The following is a 27,486-nucleotide window of genomic DNA, read 5'->3' on the forward strand; positions in this document are numbered from 1 at the left end:
GAGTGCTTGATGGCTTTGTGCCTGTACTCACTGGAGTTTAGAAGAATAAGGGAGATCTTACTGAAACATCGAATATTGAAAGGCCTAAAGAGAGTGGACAATGTTTTCTGTGTCTAGGAACAGAGGGCACAGCCTCAGAGTAGAGGGTCATCGCTTTACAGCAGAGATGTAGCATTCCTTTAACCTGTTGGTGGTGACTCTGTGGAATTCATTGCCACACATTGGAGTTTTTTTTTGAAAATCAGATGCGTCAGACATCTAATTGATGTATCTTACACAAGTGGACTTAGTAAGTGTTTTCAGAGATTCCGGCCTGGAAAAGAACATTGGCAAGATGAGCAAACTAACATCAATGGACTTGTAGAATTTTAGATAGTTTGTTGTAGGGGCATCATTTCACTTCTGTGATGTGCCTACAGATTGTCCATGTCTCGAGAATATAGGAGTGCAGGGATCACTTGTATCCTGTTGACATTCCTGGGATTTGAGAGGAATTTTGGGTGGACTGGGAAAGACTTCAGGGTGCAGGTGGGGAAGATCAGAAAAATAAGGAGAAATTGTGTTGAGATGCAAGAGAGAGGGAGGGGGATATAATGGCTGGAGGGAAGTTTCCTGAGGGAAGCCAGGGAGCTCGGAGGACACTGAACAAAGGATTTAGTGACAGGGAGACAGAATTGATGGAGAGGAGCTAGGGCAAATTGAATAGGAGAAGTCACAATAATCAGGCAGTGAGCAAGGGCATCTATACCCACCCATGTCTTTGGCTGTGTGATTGTGACTGCATACTTGTTGCAGGTACCTAATCATGACCTAAGTGTGTATACTAACGTTTATGCACCAGTTGAACACTTGCTACTGGATCAAGATCTCAGTGTGTGAAATCTGTGAGAACTAGTACTTCACATACACAGGCGGCTCCTGCTTCCCTTACACACACTTCCACTTTCTCCATTCTTCATTATACTTTCCCAGTACTTGTATCCAATGAACATCCAATAATTGTTGGTTTATTGCGAAGAGTGTAAAGGATTAAGAGAAGTAAGTGCTTGTTTGAATTTTATTGCAAGTTTTTTTTAACAGTATAACATTTCCAGTGCATGCAACAAGGAAAAATACTGAGCTCCTTCCACTTCTACTCTGAATGAGGACTTAAAGAAAGAGGCTAACAAGTCTTTCTTGAACAATTCATAACTTTAAAATGTTTTCAGAATGGATTGCGGAGAACAGGATTCTAGGCTCCAATTAAGAAACAGCTCACTGCTGTATTATGTAGATATCAATGGATGAAATTAAATGTTCAAAAGAGCTCTTTCACTTGAACCCATGTTACAGTAACTCTAAATATTCACGGGTTTACACTTCAACAAACAATTGCCCAACAAAATGAAAATGTGTACGCAGCAGCCAGCTCCGTTCACCATAAAGTATTTAATTGGATGTTCAGCAATTCAGAGAACTCTGAGAAAGTTATAGAGTCATTGAAAAGTATAACCCCTCCAGTCCATACCAAACTATTTAAACTGCCTGCTCTTTTCGAACTGCACCAGGCCAATATGGGACCATGAAAAGCACTCTATAAAAGCAAGTCCTTATCAAATACAATGGTTTCTGAAGTGCAAAGAATTAAGCATGCTAAGTGATTGCAAACAATCCAATGACAGGAGTTAGCATGTCTTTATAACATTAATAGAAACATTAAACCACTTTACAAGCATATTGCATGCAATGTTTAGTGATTATCTGAATCTTGTGAGACTAAGATTCTTAAATAATTCAGACAACCACTGAGCAGTCATGCTCTCCAGCTTTACTTTAAACTATTTACCAGACGTACATCTTGCATCCAAGTGAAATTTCTGTAACAATCTTAACTAAGCCCATCACCTGGAGCACATATTCTGATGGTCTTTTATTTAGGCCACAGGGGAAAACTTTCTTCAAGGTGTTAACTTCTACTCGTCGATTGTAGCCTTTATTTATTTAGTAAAGTGCATATGATACTGCAAGCCAAGACTGCCTAAAAGGACAAAGCTGTAACATACATTCATTCATTGTATGTTTTACGGACCTAGACTGGAATTCTTTTCAACTATGAGAAGATCTAACATTTGAAATAATTATGTTGAAACAAAACTGAGAATATTTGTTTAACCATATTTGTGTTAATGTATCATTTCATAAGTATTCTTAACAAAAAAAATCAGGATATACACAATAACGTCACAGTTTAGAAGAGCTGCAGCAGTCTGCTAATAAAGAGTCCGTGCCCCAGTGTTAGAACATCAGCAGTTTTACGACGTATATAAAAAGGAGGCAACCAACAATCAGAATAAAGTTGATAAGGAGCCCATGTAGCTTTTGGCGGTCTTGTGGATTCACGTCAATGGCAGAGGCTCTTCGTAGGGCAGAGCTGGTTATCTGCTGAACCTTATCCATGGTGATTCAGGCACACGTTATGAGAGGCTGGCAGAGAAGCGAGGAGGTAGCAGAAAGTGCAGAAGCTGCTTTTATTCAAGGAGATCTAACAAGGCAGGCAGAGGAAAGGTGCAAAAGTGAGAAAGGAAATCAAATAAGAGAAGTGCTTTGTACATCAAAGATTATTATTAGTACTTCTGGGGAAAAACAGTAATGCATAGAAAATTTATCATTCGTTTAAACAGGCAGCAATATTTACATTTTGTGAGCAAAATGATAGTTTAAAGTGAATAGCTTGTGCCACTTGCTGAATAACAACCCTCTCTGGAGAGCCCTTGTACAATAACTGTTGCTGTGTTATTTAGGTACTTTTATGAAAGCAGTATTCACAGGCAAGGCACTCGCAATTGACCTCTTAGTGCTCAACAGAGTTCTCCAGTTTTCCAGGACTTTTTCCTGGAAAATGTCAAATACGACTTTGATGTTCAAAATATCTTCTGGGATATTACTATTACCTTCTAGACTATTAGCAGGTAATTTAGTATGAAGTTACAGAGCAGAATATAATATCCTGTCATAATAATATAATTTATTTAAAACCAGAAGCCAAGTATGAACCTTCACCTCTGTATAATCGAAAGTCGATAGTTTTGCACTGTCATATAATCACATACGTAACATTTTCTCATATAAGATGGGCATCAGAACTCCTTTGATTCTGGCTTCTTCCCTCTTGCTTTCCAGTCCTAAGACCATAAGACATAGGAGCATAATTAGGCCATTTAGCCCATCGAGTCTGCTCTGCCATTCCTTCATGGCTGATCCCGGATCCCACTTAACTCCATATACTTGCCTGAAGCCTCTCAGCTCAAAAAGTCGACTATTTATTCTCTTCCATAGATGGTGCCTGACCTGCTGAGTTCCTCCAGCATTTTGTGTGTGTTGCTCTAGATTTCCAACATCTGTAAAATCTCTTGTGTTTCTCAGAACTCCTGAATAACTTGCACCTATTTGACAAATTATGGGCAGTACAGGGGATTGGTGGTGTTTCCTTATAATCACTTCAGTGATTAATCACTTAAGCCAGCATTAATCGCTTTATTTTGCCAATGCATCTCCGCAGTGAATAATTTCATATTCAGTTCTAGTTCGCTTGCTCTGATTAAAACCAACCTGAATCATCTAAAGATGAGGCACATTGTGCAAGCAACTAGCGGTGACATCCTTCGAAAGGGAGAAGCCACCCAGTGTTGCTGTCCAAGCTCTGCCTGCTGTTATCATGATCTGGGTAGCCTTGGGCAAGTGGCCTCGAGTCCTTGATGCACCTCCAACCATCCATTCCACAGATTACTGGGAATGTGAGCTTGGGAAAGTGGCAGCAATCCCATGGAGGTGAATGGTATTGATCTGTAGTTTGCCAGGAAGACAATTGTCCATAATCTCTCTCCAGTCACCGTTGGTCAGTCTTACACTAGCCATTCTGTCAGCCATCAGGGAAACGCAGCTTAGGAATGGCATGGCAGATAGAGACTTGAAGAATGTTGGCATAAAGCAAATTAATCAAATGCATTAGCTAGTGTTTCCATGCTGAAGTTCTGCTTGTATATTTAAGTGCTTTAATCTTCAGTTTGCTTTTTATTGAATCATTGCAATGAAATGGATAATGTCTGATACTCAGTTAGGAGATGAAGTAGAAACACTAGTGAAAGTGGGATATTGGACTTGTTATTGTTAAAAACTCAGTCTGATTAGTTATTATTTGCCTACTCTTAACTTGTCTCTTTTTGTTTTACCTCCTCCTTGACTGGGGCAGCTGTTGATAAGAGATAAATGTTACTTGATAGCTGTTGGTAAGAGCGAAGCCTGCCTGCTGGCAAAGTTGAGCAGGATGCGGCAGACTGGCGAACTTATCTGTAGTTAGGCAAGCTGCCTCCTGAGTGGAGCCAGCAACAGGACCAACAGGGAAGGATGCTGGAGGAACTCAGCAGATCAGAGTGAAATGGGCAGTTGATGTTTCGGGTTAAGAATGTGAAGGATCGAGGGGAGGTATCCAGTATAAAAAGGTGAAGAGAAGGGGAGGAGCCAAAGCTGGCAGGCAACAGGTGGGCAGAGCTGAGGAGGGGTGAGAGACAGATGAAGAAAGAAGAGTGGACATAGTGATGGATACTAGGAGGTGATAGATGGAAGTAATATGGATTAATATAGATAGATAGATGGGCTGAGAAGTGGCAGATGGATTTCAACCCAGAGAAGTGTGAGGTGGTGCACTTTGGAAGGACAAACTCCAAGGCAGAGTACAAAGTAATTGGCAGGATACTTGGTATTGTGGAGGAGCAGAGGGATCTGGGGATACATGTCCACAGATCCCTGAAAGTTGCCTCACAGGTAGATAGGGTAGTTAAGAAAGCTTATGGAGTGTTAGCTTTCATAAGTCGAGGGATAGAATTTAAGAATCGCGGGGTAATGATGCAGCTCTATAAAACTTTGGTTAGGCCACACTTGGAATACTGTGTCCAGTTCTGGTCGCCTCACTATAGGAAGGATGTGGAAGCATTGGAAAGGGTACAGAGGAGATTTACCAGGACCTGGTTTCGAGAGTGTGCATTATGGTCAGAGATTAAGAGAGCCAGGACTTTACTCTCTGGAGAGAAGGAGGTTGAGAAGGAGTCATGATAGAGGTATACAAGATATTAAGAGGAATAGATAGCGTGGACAGCCAGTGCCTCTTCCCCAGGGCACCACTGCTCAATACAGGAGGACGTGGCTTTAAGGTGGAGGGAGGGAAGTTCAAGGGGGATGTTAGAGGAAGGTTTTTTACTCAGAGAGTGGTTGGTGCATGGAATGCACTGCCTGAGTCAATGGTGGAGGCAGATACACTAGCGAAATTTAAGAGACTAATAGACAGGGATATGGAGGCATTTAAGGTGGGGGGATATATGGGAGGCAGGGTTTAAGGGCCGGCACAACATTGTGGGCTGAAGGTCCTGTACTGTGCTGTATTGTTCTATGTTAATAACAGAACCTGATAGGAGAGGAATCAAATCCGGTGGGAACATCTCTCACTGGTGGAAAGGAAATGTGTTGGGCAGAGGGAAACAGTAGGGGGGAGAGGAACCAGTGTGTGGGTGATGGGAAATCGAGTGGGTGGAGGTGTAGAAAGAAATCGTGATAGGGGGCCTGAGGTGGATGTAAGGAGAGCAAAATGGGAGGAGGGTACAGGTGGTGGGTAGAGATTATTACCGGAAGCCTTTTTCCCAGGGCAAAGATGGTTAGTACGAGTGGACGCAACCTTAAGCTATTTGGAGAAAAGTCCGAGGCAGATTTTTTACGCATGACAGTGGTGGGTGCGTGGAATGTGCTGCCTGGGGTGGCAATACAGGCAGATACGTTAGGGGCACTTAAGAAACTCTTAGATGGGCAAATGATTGAAGGGAAAATGGAGGGTTATGTGGGAGACAATGGTTAGATTGAGCTTGGAGTAGGCTAAATGGTCAGCACAACATCATGATCTGAAGGGCCTCTATTGTGCTGTACAGTTCTATGTTCAAAGTTGGAGGGTTCGATGTATATGCATCTGGTTGGAGTTGCGGATTTAATATACCTGTATCTGGTTGTAGACTACCCAGTTAAAATATGAGGTGCTGTTTCCCTCATTTCCATTTAGCCTCACCCTGGAAGAGGAGGAGGCTGAGGACAAACGTGCTGGTGAGAGAAGGGCTGTTGTTCCAGAGTGATCCTTAACTGGTGATATGATGGGTGGCCACATTACGCACATGGTCCGCTCCTGTGTGTGAGGTTCACACTGCGATCAAGAGCCAGCTGGTGAGAAGAAAAGTCCTTGAAAAGAATCCAAGCATTGACAGCACAGCAGATGCTACCAAAGTTGAATCCGGAAGTTTGAAGGGCCCGTGCCCCTGCTGTATCTCATTGTGAATCTGACTCCATGAGTCTGTGACCAGGGTAACTAACACTCTGTCCATCAATAAACCTGCATGTGATCAATAATCACTTTGCATAGTACAGAATGGGGGCAGTGGGTGTCTAAGCATTGACTCCTGTGATTGTGTTTAATGGAGAGGGTTGTAAACTTAGCCAATTCCACCATGGCAACTATCCTCCCCACAACAGTGATATCTTCAAATGGCACTGCCCCAGGAAGATGACATTCGGGCCACTTACCATCTAGGACCCTCCAAGAGGACTACACCCTTGTCGTGGGATTTGGAGGCTTGCATGCCTCAGTGACCTGGAGAGCTGTGCTGGCTGGAATCAGGGCCTTCTGCTTTGGCTCCTGGTAGGGTCACCCATGACAAACAGGTCAAAGGGTAGAGGTCAGATTAGGAGTGGTCTACTGAATTGACCCTCCAGGTTCTAACAAACCTGACTGGTCAAAAAAAATTGTTACGGAAACAGCAATGAAGTTGGAGGACCTTCATTGCTACAGTAAGCGCCAGTGGCGTAAGCAGGCAGTTAGTAAGTAGATACCAAACCAGTACATGCTCTCTCCTCATTATGTCATGAGGGAGGAGGTATAGGAGCCTGAAGACTCAATGTTTTTGAAAGAGCCTCTTCCCTTCTGCCAACAGAGTTCTGAACAGCTCATGAGCATTATTTTGCTCTATTTTTGCACTAACTTATTTTTTATATATTCCTTATTGTAACTTATAATAGTAATTTTTATGTATGGCACTGTACTGCTGCTGCAAAACAGCAAATCTTATGACGTGTCAGATATAATATACCAATTCTGATTCTAAAATTAACCGGTTTGTGATAAAATGTTTGCAGATATGAGGATGACCTTTACACTTTGCTTAAACCTCATAGTTCTGGCATGCAAGCCCATTACAAGTTATTGTGCCCTTCCCAATATGACACGAGGCGTGTTATGCGTGCACGCATCAGTCACTATTTTGGACCCATTTTGGCATCTGTAATGCCAGTTGAACCTTGCAGCTCCCAACCAGCAATGTTGAATGAAGATGAAATGGAAAAGTGACAGCTCCCGAGGCAAGGCTCGGGCTGTAGTCAATTGAACTCAGATCAGGTTGCAGATAGAGATTTACGACAGGGTTATTTACAGATCAGGAGAAATGTGTCTCCACACAGAAGTGAAGGACGCACGTGCCCACTGCGAAAATAGGTTTCAAAGTAGAAACACAGAATCCCAGTTCATCACGTCAGTAAACTGGACATGTAAGTTAAATGTCTAGGCCTAAACCAGATATTATTAATAACTTATTTCCTTTGTATCTGCTTATTAATAATAGCTTATATTTCCTCAAATTTCTTAGTTTTATGGAGAAGCGGGTCAGATCAAATTTCTTTGAATTAACTTTCAGCTACATTCATTGGTTGATTTGATAATGTTAACTTTGTGAACATGAAGTCAGAGAATCATAGAAAGTTACAGCGCAGAAACAGGCCATTTGGCCCATCTAATCCATGCCAAACCATTTAAACTGCCTACTCCCATCAACCAATACCAGGACCATAACTCTCCATATCCCTACCATCCATGTACCTATCCAAACTTCACTTAAATGTACTGGCAGCTCATTCAGCACTCACTCGACCCTCAGAGTGAAGAAGTTTCCCCTCATGTTCCCCTTAAACTTTTCTCCTTTCGTCCTTAACCCATAACCTCTAGTTGTAGTCCCAATTAATCTCAGTGAAAAACGACAGCTTGCATTTTTCCTATCTACAATTATGTATACCTCTATGAAATCTCCCTTCAATCATCTATGTTCCAAGAAGAAATGAAAGCACAGAAATAAAATCACATATTTTAAGTTCTGTAGCTTATAAAATTAACTTCTCTTTTCTAATCGTCTCTAGCTGGAAGGTGGCAGAATGTGGCGACTTATTGTAAGCTGTTACTTACAAATCCACTCATAATTTCTATTATAATCACTGCATTGTTATTGTTTTACCTTGTTCTACCTCAGTGCACTGTGTAACGATCTAATCTGTATGAACAGAGAGCTAGGCAAGCTTTTCAGTGTATCTTTGTACATGTGAAAATAATAAACTAATTCTAATTCAAAATTAGTAATTACTTCTCGTCATTTCACTTGCTTAAAAGTCAGTCTTTTTAAATTATGGAACGTTGGTGAAAGGCAACATCAAATGCCTCCTGAACTCTTTCATTTACTTTGGGCTTTTTGTGAGGGACTGTCAAGAAATCAATCTGAAAATTTTTTATTGTTACAGTATAATGTTCACATGTTCTGCAGCAACATAACTCTTAAAGGCATGATAAAAGAGACACAGTGCAGTCAGAGAGTCAGTGCTGAAAGAGTCCCTTGCCTTGGAGATAATGGGAGTTGGACATTTCCAATGACACATGCTCCTTTCTTGGTTGCATCATCTTTGCAGGGAAGCTCAAGGAAGAAATCTCTTTCCCCTCTCCTACTTTGGTCCTTTGTTTCTCCCATACTCCTCAGATTACCCAGCTGTACCAAGTACGATATTGGCCTTAGGCTAAGAGGAAAAATGGATTGGCCATGACGAAATGGCAGAGCAGACTTGATTGTCCAAAAGGCCTAATTCTGCTCCTATGTCTTATGGTCTTAAATGGGGTATAAGAGTTAAATTACTACACCCCTACAAAATGCTAGGGAATCCAGCAAGTCAGGCAACATCTATGGAAAGGTATAAATAGTTGAGGTTTTGATTGAGACCCTCCATCAAGATTGACGGGTCTTGGTCCAAAATGTCGACTGTTATGGGTGCTACTCTGGATCTCCAGCATCTACAGCATCTCTTATGTTTACTCCACACCTCACTTTTGGAATAGGTGAGTTTCTATGTCAAGCCACTGCTTGCTCACCAAAAATTAATTGAATTAAAATTCACACCAAAGCATATGCTTGAAATTAAAAAAAAAATTAGCACTTCACTTCTAAAGACTGTATCGTAACGTTGACATGACTAATGGGATTTTGTTTTCCTTCTTTGCTTCCTAAAAGTAATGAATATGATCCATTTTTCCACAACATATAATGCAGAAGTTTTATGGTCCATGGGGAAAGAACTATGCTCACTTTGCCTACAGTTGTTACAAAGATCTACATTGAATTTAGAAGCACAGACTTGCTGGAATCTGTAATCTGCTGAGTTCCTCCAGCAATATGTGTTTTTTGCTGTAATCTGGAATTCAGTGAAACAGCTTCTATTGATTTGTAAATTTCTTTTAATCATAGGCCTCAATGATAATTATACAAATTCAAGGTAAGATCTTCTGAACTATGTCATGGCTGTATCAGAAGTAATTCTGATGGGTAACATGATGATTACAAATTCTCCAGTAAGAAAAAGATCAAAGTAAATGTATTATCAAAGTACATATATATCACCATATACAACCCTAAGATTCATTTTCTTGTGTGCATTCTCAATAAATCCATAATAGAATTATTGAAGGACAGCACCAACTTGGTCATTCAACCAAGTTGCAAAAGACAACAAACTGTGCAAATACAAAAATTAATAATAATAATAATAATAATAATAATAATAATAATAATAATAATAATAATAATAATAAATAAACAAAGCATGTCAAGAACGTGAGATGAAGAGTCCTTGAAAGTGAGTCCATAGGTTGTGGGGATATTTCAAAGATGGTGCAAGTGAAGCTGAGTGAAATTATCTCCTTTGGTTCAAGAGCCTGATGTTTGATGTGTAATAACTGTGTTAGTTGAAAGTCAAAAGTAGAAGAGAGTTGCTAGTTCATTTAAAATTACCTTGCACTGTCAAAGCTTGAGGACTGTATTTAAAATGCAAAGATATTAAGACTAATCTAACATGAAAAAATTCATAGGTGGAGCATATGCATTTCAGATGTTAAAGTTAATTGTGTTAATAGCAGTCTGATAGTTCATTCCAGAGTATATGTGGTGCATATAAACATTTTATAATGTGTGACCGTGCTTTCTCCTTTTCCAGTGCAATGCATATTTCTGCAAAATCACTGAAATGATTTATTTTTTGTATGACTTGTGAGAAGATCATTCTCACATAATAATGGTATCTGATAAGTCAAGTCAATGGGACAATAGATGTACTTTTGTCAACTGCAACTTCAGTGTTACAAATGATCAAGTCAGAAGACTAAAAGGGGATGAGATTGTCAAGAACATGAACCTCAAAACTGCTCAGGGGCCAGTTTTTAATCTGCTTTATATTGAAGGGCAGGTTTTTATTCCTTGAGAAATCCATTCCCTGTGATTCATATTTAATTAGTATATGTTTCATCTCTGCATAAAGCCTTACATCTTTGACAAACCATCTCAAGGTCAGACAAAGTCACATCTTTTGAATTTCTATTGTCTGAACGCTGAATATAGCTTGGCCACGAAAACAACCTCCTTTGATTTTCTGAAACAAAACTGTAAGTTTAGGCAATGGCTGGGAAAGACAAATAGGAAGGGCATATTGGTATGACATTGGATTCACTTTGTGACATATATTTGTAGGTTGATTAACAGCAGACAGACATTATCTGTCATTTTTCTGTTATGTGATAGAAGCTATAATTAGGTATGACATTAGAAGGGATATGCCAAATATTTTTCAAGTAAGCCAATAAATACTGTTCAGACTTTCTAAATGTATTTATTTTAGCATACCTCAAGCTAAATCCATATTTTTTCTAAAAATGATATATTTTGGATCATTAAAATGCAGAGTCAGTTAAGCAATTAATTCTGAATAACATTTGTAAAGCATAGAATATTGATAATATTATTACTTATTTATCTGTGGTTCAGCTGCACTAAATAAGACCTTGCCTTGTACAATATATTTAATAATTTTTTTCACTAACTTAAATGTTATTATTGATTGAGTGATAATCCAGTGACATTGACAGAGTCCACAGATAAATAGGTGTCGATGCACATGAATATTGAAACCAGCAAGTTGGAGATAAAAATTTCCCTCCATTTGAGCCTTTCTGGATTTGACATGTGTGTATACCAAATGATATACTAAGTAATTTCTGAGGTTTGAAACATATTGGATTGATGCCCATTGGTCCACCAAAGCCACTGCTTATCTTGATGGATACTTGTTGTGTATTTGAAATAGCAGTAACATTTGAGTAATCTTGTAAATATATTGTTTGATTAAGTATTCTTGTTCATTTCAATAATAAAGTACGTTATTTGGGTAATTACGTGAATTGCGTTGGTCATCATGCTACCACGCGATACGTGCATGTCTTGCTTAGAGTAAAGAACAAACTAAGACTCTCTTTCTTGGCTCTCTTGTTTTCCTTCAAATTAGTTGAATGGTTTGAAGCTACAAAACATGACAATATTGAGTTCTGATCTGCGCAGGAACCCAGAAATTGGACCTGGAGGCCCGTCTCCTGAAATGCCTCTCTAATGTCTTTTGGCAGCAGCAGAGCTGGTTTTGAGGAGAGTGGGAGATAGAGGGATTGCTCAAAGGCGAAGGAGCTGGACTTATTTCATACCACAGTTGTCACCTGGGCTTTTTGTGTACCGTTGTTGTGCCGAGGTGATGTGCGGTCCAAGAAGAGGTGCAAGTGATTGTCCTGGACGATTTTCTTGTGATTGTAAGACCCTGTTGAACATTGGTTATGTGGAATAGTGCAGGTCTGGCTCACTAGTTCATTGGTGAGACTGATGGCGGGGAAGCTGTGTTGTCTCGGTTGTGGCAAGGACAAGGCACTCGGATTTCAGGGTCTTCTGTTGCAACCACCCAGGAGAGGAGATGCCAAGGCAGCATGGAATAGAGCAGAGGCCTCTGTTGGCCCAGTGGTGTCCATTCTGGGTTAGGGACTGGCCCCTCCCTTGGTGTTTGCTCGGTGGAAGAACAAGCTGGATCAGGACAACATCCCATGCGCCATCATTCTACAGGCCTGGCCATTCAGGGGCTTTGGCATTTTTTGTGCAACTGTATGTTTTCTGCTATCATAACCATAACACCTTGGCCCTGGAGGAACGCTGTTTCATTTGGCTATATTCATGTACAATTGAATGATAATTAAACTTGAACTTGATATTTCATCCCCCCCCAACTTCCTGAATGATACCCTCCCCAAAGGGATTCTTCATCATTGAAGGCTGTCACTATGTTTATTTCCTCAATTTCATCCCAATACATCAAACTTTTACAATTGAAGAGAGTAATTTAAAAGATTAATAATTTAATCTCAAAAGCAAAGTTAACTAATAAGACAAAACACATACATAGATTTACCCTTTTTACATCGTAAATACATGCTGGTATTTGTCTATTTATGCACATTTTATTGTATATTTGTGCTTTATTTTCTGACTGTATTTTTGTATAATTCTTTATTCTTTATAATTGTTGAATGTTGCTGTTTTTTGAAAATGGGTCTAGTGCTTTCCTGGCATATATGAGTTTGTCTCGAGTTTCCAGCCAGGTATCGATTTTTACCGATGTTTCTATGACAAACTCTGTCATGTTCATCAGGGATGATGCCTGGGCATGTCTGTTCTGGTAGTATTTATACCCCTGTAGTCCATCCCCCTGATTGGTTAGTCCTCATCCAATCAGGTTTCCACTCTTACACTTTGTGTACAATCAAATCCCAGTTCTTGCTTAGAGTGAGACCTTCATCTTTGTAAAAATTCTTATCCTCTGGTTTTATTTCAATGGCTTCCTTCACCAATTAGTTCCCAAAGCCATTGGTTAGGCACAGTAGTTCTGTGCCGTCAAACGCAATGTTCTATTACCGCTGATTTCTCCGGGTAACCCAAAAGGATACACCTCCTGTGCTCCTTGATGTGGCTTTCCACCATGCATCCCATCTGGCTGATACTGAAATAAAGCCGGAGGAAAAGAATTTTAACAAAAACGAAGGCCTCACTCTAAGTAAGAACTGGAATTCAATTGTAAACAAGGTGGGACTGTGGAAACCTGATTGGATGAAGACTAACCAATCAGGAAGGACGGATGACAGGTGTAAACACCACTGGACTAGACACGCCCAGGCATCATCCCGGATGAAGACACAAAGTTTGTCATCGAAATGTCAGTTATTATAGACACGTGTACCTGGCTGGAAGCCTGAGAGGAGTTTGTTGTTGATTTTTGTTGCATGTCCCACTCTGACCAAGACATCACGGCAAATTCCTAATGCATGTAAATGCATATGGTGAAAAAAATTGATCCTTGATAAATAAAATCATTTAAATAAAGCAAAGGAAATAAAAATGAAAACAACATTGTCCTGCTTGCTTCTTAAATCCTTGTGCACAATCACTATTGAAATCAATGGGCTTTGGGATCCAGGTGAAGACTAAACCTAGGACAGTCCTGATGCTGGGTAACTTAAGCTGGGCTAGTTTGCACTGCTGAACTTTGCAGACTGTAGACAGAAATGGAACAACGTGGCCAAAAAGTTTAACATATCCTGGTTTTCTGTGGTTCATACTGAGGAAGTCTGTAATTTAGAGTTCTTGATCTAACCCTAGAAATTTTCTCTGTTGCTGTTATCATTTAGGGGCCCCATTTGTTTATGCAATATATTCATAGCACAAAGTATGTTTTAATCATCTGTGGCTGAACTGAAAGAGCTGCAAGCATTTTCACATCTGAGGATTGGGAATTAGAGCAGATTTGTGGGACATCACAGAATATAACTATACACACAATTTGAAAAGCCAAAGAGAAACTTAGAATGAGTTTTATGATAATAATTTGAAAGAAAAGCTATATATAGAAGAATCACTTGTATTGCTAGTTAAGACTTTAAGTTTGTTCTTAGAAAAATTATACTTTTTATTTTGGTACTAGGGAGAGATAAAAGTTCTATGGTTGTAATATCTTAGTTGTATATTTTCAGTTGCTTGACCTGTAAAATATTTGACAACTAGTGATAACAACCTAATGACAACCAAAACATCTTTTTAAAAGCACTTTTCAAAAATGTGATTAACTGATGAACATTCAACAACACAGAAAAGGATTTTGAATAAAATAGGACAATATAGCACAGTACATGCTCTACAGCCCATGGTTTTGTGCTGACGTTCAACCTATTCTAAGATCAATCTAACCCTTTCCTCTCACATTGCCCTCCATTTTTCTCTCATCCATGTGCCTATTTAAGAGTCTCTTAAATATCCCTCATGTTTCTGCCTCCACCACCATTCCTGGCAGGGCATTTCATGCACCCACCATTCTCAGTAAATCATAAAAGTCTACCTCTAACATTCTCCTTATGTGAACCTTTGAATCTCCTTAACGTTATGTCCTCTCATATTTACTATTTCCACTCTGAAGCTCGCAGGTGCTAGCTGTTCACTCTGTCTTTGCCTCTCAACAACTTGTGCACCCGTATCTAATCTGCTCCAATCATTCTTCACTCCAAAAAGAAAAACCCTAACTTGCTAAACCTATCCTCATAAAACATTCTCCCTAGTCCAGGTAGCATCCTGGTAAATCTCCTCTGCACCATCTCTAAAGCTTCCACATTCTTCCTGTAATGAGGTGACTAGCAATGAACCCTGGTTGTGTGGTCTAACCAGGGTTTTGTAGAGCTGCAACATTACATCATAGCTCCTGAACTCAATCACCCAACTAATGAAGGCCAAAGCACCATATGCCTTCTTAACCACCCTATCAACCTGTAACAAACAAGGGAAAATCCGCAGATGCTGGAAATCCAAGCAATACACACAAAATGCTGGGGGAACTTAGCAGGCCATGAGGCTTCTATGGAAAAAAAACCTGTGAACATCTTTGTTTCAATTGCAATACTAAGTAACTGTTATGAAACTTTTTGACTTTGCATTCCAAATGCCCAATTACACTCTAATTGGGGAAAATAAATCATTTTCTTCCCTCTAAACCCCTTACTCCTTATGTCAATCCTCAGTTCTCTGGTTTTAGATGTTTTCTGCCACAAGGAAAATGTTCTCACTGTTATTCTATCAATGCCCCTCATAGTTCAGTGCACCTCTGTCAGGTCAACCCTCAGTCTCCTCTGTTCCAACAGAAACAGGCACAAGCTACAGTCATTGCCCTCATATCTGAGACAGTCTGTCTTATGCATGTTATATGATTAATTATGCAGATCCTTCTTCAAGATTGGGATATAAACCTTCACCAAACCAGTTATGATTTAAGAAGGCACATTACAGGAATGGTGTTGAAGCTTTAGAGAGGGTTCAGATGCTGCCATGATTGGATATCAGGCTTTGTGAGGAGGAGCTGAGTGAGCTAGATTGGAGGTCATGGTGCAGATCTGCAGGACACTGATGACACCACACTTTTGGGGTATTGTGTTCAGTTTTGGTTGCCCTACCATAGAAAATGTTACAAAACTAGAAAGAGCACAGAAGAGATCTACAAGAATGCTGTTAGGACAGCGTTTAGTGGCTGTCTGCGGGAAGTCAAACCTCAGGGGTGCATGTTGCATGCACACTTTGATAATAAATGTACTTTGAATCCTGAATCTTTTTAATCTTTTGTGTTAAAGGGAGAGATTGGATAGGCTAGGATTTTATTCCTTAGAATGTAGGAGATCGAGAAGTGATCTTATAGGGCTGTATAATAACATGGGGGCATAAATAGGGTTAAAGCACTCATCCTTTTCTCAGAGTTGGGTATTAAGAGCTAGCGGGCAAACACTTAAGGTAAGAGGGGGAAAATAAGAACTTGTAGGGCGACTGTGTTACACAAAGGGTGGCACCTTTGTGGAATGTGCTGCCAGAGGAAGTGATTGAGGCAGGTAAAATAACAACTTTTAAAGGATAATTAAACAGCTACACGGATTGGAAGTGTTTGGAAGGTTATGGGCCAAATGCTGGCAGATGGGACCAGCTTAGATGAGCATGTTAGTCACCATGCACCGGTTGGGCCAAAGAGACTGTTTCCCTGCTGTATCACTCTAGGCAATGCTATTGATTAGTGACGAGCTTTAAGTGCTGGCCGAGTTCCTGATGCCTGCATCCCCAGAATGAATTACAAAAAAGAAATCCAAATAAACAAACAAAACTCAGGATGTAAGATCAGGATTTGATTCTTGCCTCTGTCTGTAGGAGCCTTAGGACTCACGCCACCAGTTACTACCCCACAACCATCATGCTGTTGAACCAGGGGTTAACTACACACACTTGCCCATCCATTCCGACCCACAAGCAATGATCTCACTTTGCGAACTCCTCATTTTGCTATTTCATGCTCTTGTTATTTACTGCTACTTATTTATATTTCCTCTTGCATAGTTTGTTGTCTTCTGCACATTGGATGATCCTTAATTGATTCCGTTATAAATACTAGTCTATAGGTTTGCTGAGTATGCCCAGGAAAATGAATCTCAGGGTTGTATATGGTGACATATATGTACTTTGATAATAAAATTTACTTTGAACTTTGAGCAGTTTGTACATTCTCCCTGTGACTGTTTGGGTTTCTGCCAGGTGCTCTGGTTTCCCTCCCACTTTCCAAAGAGGTATGGTTAGGATCGGTGAGTTGTGGGCATGCTATATAGGCACGGAAGCATGGCTGCTCCCCCCCCCCCCCCACCCCCGGAGCAATCCTCGCCGATTTGATGTGAACAACACATCCCACTGCTTGTTTCGATCTACAGGTGACAAATAATATGCTCTAAGATGATCCTTTCCCAATCTCAAACAAGAGAATATCTGCAGACGCTGGAAATCTGAGCAACACGCAAACTGCTGGAGAAACGCAGCAGGCTAGGAAAAGAGTACACAGTTGATGTTTCGGACTGAGACCCTTCTTCAGGACTGGAAAAGAAGGGGGAGGGGATGAAGAAGCACAATGTGGCGGGTGACGTTTTGGGCCAAGACCCTTTGGCGGGACTCTTTCCTTTGCAGGTTCAATTGTCCTTTTCCAGCATAACCTTACTTATGATTACCTGATTTTAAAAAGTCATCGGCCTGAAATGTTATTTCTATTTCTCAGTCCACAAACTGTGCCTGACCTGACGAGTGTTTCATGTTTACTCTGTTTTCTTTTGGATTTCTGACATTTGCATTTTTTTTGTTGTTTTCTGCTCACTTATCCCCACGACATAGTGTCCTCCACCCTGTAAGTTCTTTCTAAGGTTATGAAGTCAATATCTCAGTTTGAATTTTGAGGAGAGGTCCTGCTCAGTGCTAAACTGACCTGACTCAGTGGCTGTATCAGGGACTCTGCTATTTGATGTTTATTTTCTTGCTTTCTGGTATTTGCAGGAATTGTTCTTTTCTTTGCGTGTTCGACATTTGATGTTTTTCGTTAAGTGCGTGCCATGGTGTTTCTTTGCTTCATGACTGCCTGTGGGAGGACGAATCTCAGGGTTGCATACTGTACACATGCTTCAATAATAAATGTACTTTGAACATTGCGAAGAGCTGCAGTCTTCAGTTCAAAGGAAGCAGAACTCGGAGGTAGCTAGAGGTCATGGCAGAGGCTGGATATGTTTACAAATCCCAAATTTGAACTACATAAAGATAGGACTTAATCAAATTGGGATGTTAGGCTCAGACAGGTCTGAAGCATTGAATCACAGGTGGTGCTGAACTTTTAGAAGATCTGTCAAGACCAAACAGGCACATATTTTATTCATAGATTAATGCAGCAAGCTGACTTCCCTTCAGAGTTTGCCTTGCTTTCAAATTCTACAATCGGGAATTCTAAATGCTTTAATAGGGTCCAGAGGAGGTTGATGAGAATGATCCAGGAATGAAAAGTTTACTTGTGATGAGCGTTTGATGGCTTTATGGGCACGTACTTGATGAAGTTAAGAAGAATGAGTGGACGTCTCATTGTAACCTATCAAATATTGAAAGGTCAGAATAGAGTGGACGCAGAAAGGATGTCTCCTATAGCGGGGGAGTCTTGGACAAGAGGGCACAGCCTCAGAAATGAGGGATGTCCATTTAGAACAGAGATGAGGAAAAATTTCTTTAGTCAGAGGGTGGTGAATCTTTAGAATCCATGGCCACAGAAGGCTGTGCAGAAAAAATCATTGAGTATTTAAATTGGAGGTAGATAGCTTCTTGATTAATCAAGATGTCAAAGGTTATGGGGAGAAAGCAGGAGAATGGGATTAAGGGGGATAATAAGTCAGCCATGACAGAATAGCAGAGCAGATTTGATGGGCCAAATGGCCTAATTCCAATTTGATGTTGTATAGTCTATGCTTTCCAAGTTATAGTCCTTTCCTATCAATTTATTCCATGAGATTTAACTGGAAGATACTCAATAGCTTCTTGCCCACAAAGTATTGTGTCATCTGGGGTGGGGGGGAGTGGGATAGATGGGGGATTTTTTTTCCAGTGTATGAAGTGTGTTCCTTTTTCAGACAAGACTAGACTAAAAGGATTCAGTTTGCTTATTATATTGTGTGTTATCACTGCCATGGGGTCTGAGGGAAAACTAGTTGAAGTGAATGCAGAATTGCAAATGTTAACAGCTGGCTACATTTAGAGTCTTATGATCTACATCAATATCCCACTGTGGCAGGAATGCAGATACTGCTCGGCTAATAACAGTCACACGATCTTTGTGGCCCTTGTTTACTTCCTAAGGTACCATTGTAGAATGTGACCTATCAACGAAATTAGTCAGGATCTTCTGAAAACTGATATACTCCTTCCTTATTATTGTTTAGGAATTAGCTCAGGTTATCATTGTTGAGCTAGCGCTACTGAGTATGGTAAAATAGAGTTTTCAATTTGAATCAAAACATTGATCAGTTTATTCATTCAGATAAAAATAGACCAGTATGAAGTAGCGGTGATTATTTTCCATTGTGGTAGCTAAAACCTAGTGTCGTAAGCTGAGCTTTTTTGCTGCTTCCACTGCTTTGTACTGTAATAACGCCAAGATGCGACAAAGCAGGAATTTCTTTGCCTTCTGCCTGCTTTCCTGGTGTGAAGTTGGCATAAGCACAGTGAGCTAGTCTGTAACCAGTGCTGGTCACTTTGCTGGATTTGTGAGAGCCCATTCCGGAACTTTTGGAAATTTTAATTTATTTGAAGCTAACTTTATTTCTTAAACCTTTATTATCTTTGCCTAATTAAATTTACAGGAACTATACTTCATTGAATAGAAGGTACCAGTAATAAAATATCATAATGGTTATTTTCCAAAGGGCTGATGTTACAGGATAATTACCCTAGTGCCTTACTTAATTAGATTCTTTGTTTGGCTTCATATATTTAATATAGCACAATAAAAATCCATACTTGTCTCTAATATTTCACTTCCAGTTTCAAAGGATCTTGTTCATTTGAATTTTTCAGGTCAGAGATTTACTTTAATGGGGATTGATTAAAAACTCACATTGTGTGAGCCATCAGTGCTTTTATTGTTAAGACTTTTCACCTGTGCCATTAATAGCTCTTACAAATTACACTTCATGAGCATTTTAACAGGGCTTTTTTCTTGCTGTTTTGTAGTCTTACATTTAAAACCAAAATGGGCTTATTTGGGAAGCCCCGTGTTCTGACCAAATTTGGACAACACATGACTCATATCTTGTTGAACATTGGGCATTGGCCACGTACAATAAAATATTTTGACAATGCTAACAACCTTGCTTCTTGCAAGGTTGGTACTAATACTTCAAAAAAAAATTATATAAAATATATTTATGGCTTACTGTGTGATGCTTGAGATGGAATTTGAAAGACGTAACAGCAAGTTTATTTTTATGTTGCCTAATCTGTCTGATTTCACTAGTGGTTTAACGCCAAATTGTTAATGCTGTCTATTGTTTAAATGATGTGTGAGGTCTTGATCTGAGATGCCTGCTTCTTATTTAATCCGGGTGTTTATCTATGTGGGTATTCTCACCGACTAAGAGATTTTTAAAGTAACTTTTTATTTGTTTTTAACTTTAAGATGTAAGTAATCAAAATGTTGTTGACATCTCAATTCATTCAAAAATTATCTAAAGATTAGCTTTATGTGTCAGCTGTATATCAAAACATGCAGTACAGTGAAATGCATCGTCTGCATCAAATTTAATCAGCAAGGATTGTGCTGGGGCGGCTTGCATGCGTTGCCACGCATCCGGTGCCAATGTAACATGTCACTAATCCTAGCTGAATATCTTCAGAATGTGGGAGGAAACCAGGGAACCCAGAGGAAACCCATGTGGTCGCAAGGGAGAATGTACAAATTCCTTACAGGCAGTGGTGGGAATCAGATCCCAATTTTACAGCAGATGCTGTGAAATGTTGTGTTAACCACAATATACAAAAAACAATGCACAGATTGTGGAAGATATACTAGAGGGTCTTTGACCAAAATATCAACACTATTTCTCTTTCTACAGATACTGTATGACTTGCTAATTATTCATAATGTTTTGTGTTGTTATTTCAGATTTTGATCATTTGCAAAGTTATATTCCCAGCACTAATGAAACCTTCTTAGCAAGTCTGACTACTAACAATAAAAAAATCTGTTTAAAAATATAATCCTGTCCACCTTCAAGCTTTTGAAGTGTCTTTCGAAGCAGTTTTGTTGCTTATGTGATGTTGACCATGGAATGATTGTTGGTGCCAGATGGGGTGGTTTGAGTATCTTGGAAAAAGTACTGATCTCCTGATATTTTTGTAAATAACAGACTCTAGAGTTTACACAGGATTATACAAAAACAAAAAAAAAAAATCCATTGAGTGGCAGTTCTTTGGGTGAAAATGCTTTGTTAATGAGAGAGGTCAGATGAGAATGGCCAGATTGGTTCAAGCTGACAGAAGGGTGACAGTAACCCAAATAACTATAAACACAAGAAATTCTGCAGATGCTGGGAATCCAGAGCAACACACAAAATGCTGGAGGAACTCAGCAGGTCAGGCAGTATCTATAGAAATGAATAAACAGTTGACGTTTCAGGCTGAGACCCTTCTCTAGGACTGGAAAGGAAAGGGAAGATGCCGATATAAAAAGTTTGGCGGAGAGGAAGGAGGTTAGCTGGAAGGTGATAGGTGAAACCAGGTGAGAGGGAAGGGTAAAAGGGCTGGTGAGGAAGGAATCTGGTAGGAAAGGAGAGTGGACCTTAAGGTATAGGGAAGGAGCAGGAGACCCAGGTGAGAAGAGGTAAGAGGCCAGCCTGGAGAACAGAAGAGAATTTTTTTTTACAGGATGTAGAAATCAATATTCATGCCATCAGATTGCAGGAAATGCTCAAATGTTACAACTGTGGCTTGCAAAAATACTTCTCTGAATGCTCAACACAAAAAACCATGAAGTGGATGGGCTACAGCAGCAGAAGACCACAAACATACACTCATTGGGCACTTTATAAGGTACAGGAGGTATCTAATAAAGTGGCCAAAGAGTGTATATTAGTGACTAAACTCAGCAATGAGCAATGTTCCTGAACAAGAAATAAATATATAACCAATAACAAGATGAGATTTTCTTTTGCTCTTGAACATGAGGGTGTTGTGGTAAGGAGCCCCTGTTGCAGCTCTGTTCTATGAAACTTTCACAAGTATTCTTACAGCCCTTTCACATAATCAGAAGTTGTATAAGTGCACTAAGAACTCCTTTGAACTTTGCTGCATGTTGCACGCAGACTACCACGTTGTCCATTCATGTAAAGAAGACATCCAGCTCAGACTCAACTTGTGAAATTTCTCACATAACTGTCCAGCTTGAGGTCGCTAAACTGTTAGAAAAAAGTAATGAGATTTTGTGTGAAAACGAAACAATTTAAAAAAAACTGAGTCTCAACCTGTAACGGAGTTCCCTCTGACAACTTTGTTTTTGTACATGTTTGAAACCACGTTCAAGTGAGGAATTGCTCATGATAATAAACACATTCTTCATTGTTTTCCTCCTCACAAAGTTCCAGTACATCTACCCATTTAATACTCATTTAATCTTAGCAACGAAAGACACACTATTTGACGAGTTTTAAGCATTTATCATATTTTCCATGATTTGAGGGACCATTGGAGGCTCTGTCAATGGTTTGACCAATGGCTTAATCAAGAACATCATGGTAGCAGTGTGGCTAGCACCAGTGAGTGGGGTTCAATTCCTGCCGCTCTCTGTAAGGAATTTGTACATTCTCCCTGAGTTTGAAAGGGCTTCCTCTGAGTGCTCTGATTTAGGAAGGGTCAGTGAGCTGTGTCAATGCTATGTTAGCATGGCAACACTTTGTGTCGGTCATTGATGTAAATGTTTCAATGTTTTGATGTGCTTATGACAAATAAAGACAATGTCTGAAGATCTTAAATCTTTACTCTCAAATATCTGACTTTAGTTAAGTATACCATCTTTACATAATGATCATGGGAAGTTGAGGTTCATTAAACACTGAACCCCCCAATAAAACATAGATGTGTGGACGTCTGTTGAGTACAGTGCCCCCCACTCCTGCCACTCAGTGGTCCATGTGACAGGTTCATTCTGCCCTCCAAAATACTAAACCCCAGGGCAACCAGGACAGAAGGAATTCCAAGAGAGAGTAAACCCTTCCGTTGGTCAGGTCTCTTCCAGGAATTTCAGCAGATCCTTGCCCTAAAAATGCATCAGGTTCTAAGTATTTTGACCTCCACCCCCCTACCACCACCCACCACTGTGCAGAGTCGCAGGGTAAAAAGCGCCTGATTTCAAAGAGTACGTACGAACGTCAGCAAGAGGCAGGTGGAGATAAAGACAGAGATAAAAAGTGTTCTGGTGTGTGCCAACTTCTCATGAGATAAACTGCTTAACTGTATTTTTATTCAAGGTAGATTTAGTTGGTGCAGCTGAGTGCTGATCTTAAAGGATATAGCTGAAACTAATGAATGGCACCTTTTATATTAATAATTGTGTTTGCACCTGTGGAGAGTGATCAACAGGGTTATGAAGGTGACATAGAGCATAACTACGCAGGTGCTTTCTGCAAGAAAGATAAGGAACTTGCAGAAGGTCCAGTATGATATCATCTCCCTAGTTGTGACATCAATGATGACTGCATAATCTCCTTAGCATACTCGTAATTCCCCAAACTGCTTTCCTTTTCTTTAAACAGAGAAGGTGAGCACTGCCATGCCTTCGAGTCTGTAAATCCAACTGCACCGTTGCCCACACTAGTGTAAGTTTGACTTCAGTGACTGGATGCAGATTTATCAAGATTTAATTGTAGTCAATTATTCACGTTTCAGTAGTTTTAAAAATAGAATTGCATTAATTTGTGCAGTGAAATATTAACTGCAATGAAAGTAAGTTTTAATCAAGAACTTACCAGTTAGAAATAAGGAAAGAGGAGGAAATTGGGATTGGAAAAGGGCAGGGGAATGGGAGCAAGGCTCATGATACAGCAGGATGTAAATCCTAATGAGTTTAGATTGAAGTGCATGACCTATTTCTGTATTTCAGCTTCTTTATAATTGAATATAACTCACATTTTAATGGTTCGTTATTTTCTCAACTGCTGTCCATGTTGAAAATTACACACGAGACTAGCCTTTGGTTCACCTGACAAATAATGTCCAGGAAGTACAATCGACACACAGCGGCCAATTTGTTAGATACCTCCTGCACTTAATAAAGTGGCCGCTGAGTGTATGTTCATGGTCTTCTGCTGCAGTTGCCCATCCACTGGAACATGTTGCATAGTTGGAGATTCTCTTCTGCACACCACTGTTGTAGTGCATGTTCATTTGAGTGACTGTCACCTTCCTGTCTGCTGCAACCAGGTTGGTCAGTCTCCTCCGACCTCCCTCATCAACAAGGTACTTTTGCCCACAGGAGTGTTGCCAGGAGGTCAGCAGTTTCCAAGATACTCAAACCAATCCATCTGGCACTAAAAATAATTTCATGGCCAAAGTCACTTAGATCATGTTTCTTTCACCATTCTGATGTTTGATCTGGACAGCTACTAAACCTCTTGACCACGTCTCTGTGCACTTATGCTTTGAGTTGCTGCTACATGATTGGCTGATTAGATATTTGCATTAACAAGCAGGTGTACAGGTGTACCTAATCAGTGGCCAGTGAGTGTTGATTTATTACTCTTATTAAAAACCTGTTATGATCTACACTGAAATAAAGGTCTTTAATTATTTGAGACTCGCACACTTTCAACAATAGGATTGTTATGTTTTAACAGTACATGGCTCATTAATTTGTGCCATCTAGTGCCTCTGTTGGCCCTAGGGTTAACGGTTTGATAAAATGTCTGCAGTCCTGTCACGGGCTTCTTGTTCCTGACATAATGGCAAATCTGAAACCCAGAGTTGAAAATAGCTACAATCCACATCTGACATCCTAACCGTACAGTGATTGCACTGACAGCAAACTTCACTTCCACTAATGTTAGTAGGTGACACGTCTCACTTCAGCAAATACCCATGGGCACCCAATGCTTAGGAATCAGGGCTGTGATTCTCCAGAAATCCTATGGAAGAAAATATATTTATCTTGGGTTCACAGAGCAACTGCTGATATTTTTTTAACCTCCTCTTACCTAACCCACCACCAGCTCACCAGATCAGTGACTTAACAGTGAAATTCTTTCAACTTTCCACTGGTACTGTAGCGTGAGTGGAACAATCGTATTGTACTCTGGTTTGCTTCACTATCATAATTAATAAGAATGCAAAGGGTCTGTTGCTGTATACGATATAAAATCTGGTGCTGATGAAATAGCCCTGTGAAAGAAGTGGATTTAAGTAAGAAGAGATATATTTTTTAAAGTGATCAACTTAACACATTATTATAAAAAAGGCTCTTCCCTATGTTGAATCAGATATGTGGCGGGAATCCTAGCATTGTAAGATATTGGTTCCTGTAAATGTCATTTGATATATTCATTTTGAAGGTGTTAAACAGATGCTTGGGTGGCAGAGTGGAGATGCGTCTCTACCAAAGGAGGTGTAAGGTTCTCCTTCCCTCTGCTAGCTGCAGGTCACCCTTGGGCAAGGTGTAGCACCTGCTTAGCCCCTCAACCAGGGTCACATGAAGCCATGCGAGCAGGTGGTGGATGGTCATATGAGCAGCTGGTGCATATCACAAGTCCTGGTTACGTGACCACTGATGCCAGGCAGACAATCTCTGAAGAGTTTTGATAATAACTGGGGTCACCTGTCTTGTAAAGACACTGCCCAGAAGAAGGCAATGGCAAACCACCTCTGTAGAAAAAGTTGCCAAGAACAATCATAGTCAGGTAGACCATGATCACCCACGTTATACAACGCAGCACATAATGACGATGATGAAACAGATGCAGTGATGTTCAAATCTGCTACTTTGTTTTTAATTTAAAACTGGGGTTTGATTGTTCAAGCCACATGACTATTTTCTAATTGATGTATTTAGTGTTGAAATTCCACTTTTGTATTCACTAGTACATTCACATTAATTTAGAGAAAGGAGCAAGCTGGATAGAACAATTATTCTACATGATTGCTGCCATGGATTTCTAGAATAAATACTTTTTTGAATTGCTTAATTTTCTGGGTGTACCGTTTTTAGTGAAGGACAAAGTGAAAACACATATCTCAGTAATACATAATGGCCTGCTCTTTGTAAAGGTAGCAGAGGTGAAAAATATTACTCAGCTTTCATTGGTAGAATTTCACACACATGGAATCAAGAGAGCAGTCAAAGTCTGAAAACACATGAAATCCAAATCTTAAAGTAAATTCTTCATGGTAAAATTGCACCAGTAACAACAATTGAAGCTTTAGTCTGAACTTGAGTGGGATTTTGGCATGTTCTGAATTGCAGATAAATGTCACATCATTGCACAAATATAGATATAAACTGAGTGGAATTCTGCTCCCTGTGTGGGACATCGATGAATTGCTCCCAGGGTGGATCTTGGAAGACGTGACAAGAAAATCTGTGTAGTAAATATATTGATAATCCTGAGAATATAGATGATTCAAGTAGGCAGATCTTTTGTCCAATTCTTCAAGCTGCCTGCAATCTCTCAAAATTTATACCAATAGTTTTAGCTTTGAATGTTTTCAAATACTCAACATTATTTAAAATCGTGCAATTCCAGGTGGAGACAAGCTGAGCATTTCTCATTGCTAGCTTACACGTTCAATGTCCCACCAATTTTCTTTTACATTTGACTATATTTTAATAGTTTACTTATTTATGATCAGCCAAGACCAAAGTCTTCGGAGATATTTCATTCAACGGACTTCTTTAAAAATGCAGAATCTTGATGTTGAGCCAGTTAAAAATTCGATGGCATCACTTTAATCATATCACTGCATTGAATCAGTGTGGTTTTATTGTATTTCCTCTCTCTTCCCCAGTAATAAAGGTGGAGAAATTCCTCTAAATATTCATAAAGTAAAGTTTTTGTTTCTGTTAAGTCTTCCTTGCAATGATTAATTATTACAATATAAAAGTTCTAAATTGTATTTTCTAGGTTTGATGTTATTTTCAATTATTAATCCTCTGCTTCAAATATTGGATTATTTTGACTGAATTAATTCCTTCCAGTTCCCAAGCAGAGACTGTACTTAAAAAAAATTAAAAAGCTTCATTATGTTTGTTTTAAATAATTAATTTTAAATCCACAGTTGTTAACTTAGAGCAAAATTATTCTCTTACCTTGGTAGGGGCTCAGTGGGTTAGGGGTGTGAGCTGCAGGGTGGCTGTGATCAAGGAGTGTCGGTGTGCTGTACGATTTTCATCTGAGTAGCTCAAAGTTTATTACAGTTAAACCAAGTGGGTGGGGACAAGAGAAACTTTAAGGGGCGTGGTTTGTATTGTTACAGGCTGATATATGAGTCTTTATTGGATTAAACTCAGAAGCCTACTCTCAACTGTGTTTAATCATAAAAAAAGTCAAACATCTGACATAAGGAACCTCTTCCAGCTCCCAAAATAATCTGCTTTTCTTTTAGGTATTTCATCTTAAATACATAATTTATTTTATTTTAAAAAAATCACTAAATACAGACTTTTTAAGCTGTAATCAAAGTTACAGGAGAGGCAGCATCCCACTGCTTTCTGTCTCTGATTTGATTGCTCACTATTTTCAAAGTAAATTCGATGTTCAAAGTAAACTTAACATCAAAGTACATATTGAGTATGTCGCCATATATTTCCCAGAGATTTATTTTTTGCAGGCATCCACAGTAAATA

General features: G+C 39.6%; 2 protein-coding genes across 4 annotated transcripts in view; one reads left to right on the plus strand and one right to left on the minus strand.

The window, feature by feature from the left end:
* The window catches only part of cep85l (centrosomal protein 85, like), a 322,550-nt gene that overhangs the window by 161,129 nt on the left and 133,935 nt on the right, over nt 1–27,486 (plus strand). The window lies entirely within an intron of this gene.
* pln1 (phospholamban 1) lies at nt 1,044–27,055 on the minus strand. Its single transcript, XM_073057400.1, has 2 exons — nt 26,950–27,055; nt 1,044–2,521 (listed from the first exon to the last, which is right to left on the minus strand). Exon 2 carries the CDS (start codon nt 2,434–2,436, stop codon nt 2,275–2,277), a length of 162 nt encoding a protein of 53 aa, XP_072913501.1. The 5' UTR covers nt 2,437–2,521; nt 26,950–27,055; the 3' UTR covers nt 1,044–2,274.

Source organism: Hemitrygon akajei, chromosome 9 (genome assembly GCF_048418815.1).
Source record: "Hemitrygon akajei chromosome 9, sHemAka1.3, whole genome shotgun sequence".
NCBI lineage: Eukaryota > Metazoa > Chordata > Chondrichthyes > Myliobatiformes > Dasyatidae > Hemitrygon > Hemitrygon akajei.

Excerpts from the sequence above, each read along its gene's own strand:
- pln1 (XM_073057400.1), bottom strand. The coding sequence starts at position 2,436 with ATGGATAAGGTTCAGCAGATAACCAGCTCTGCCCTACGAAGAGCCTCT.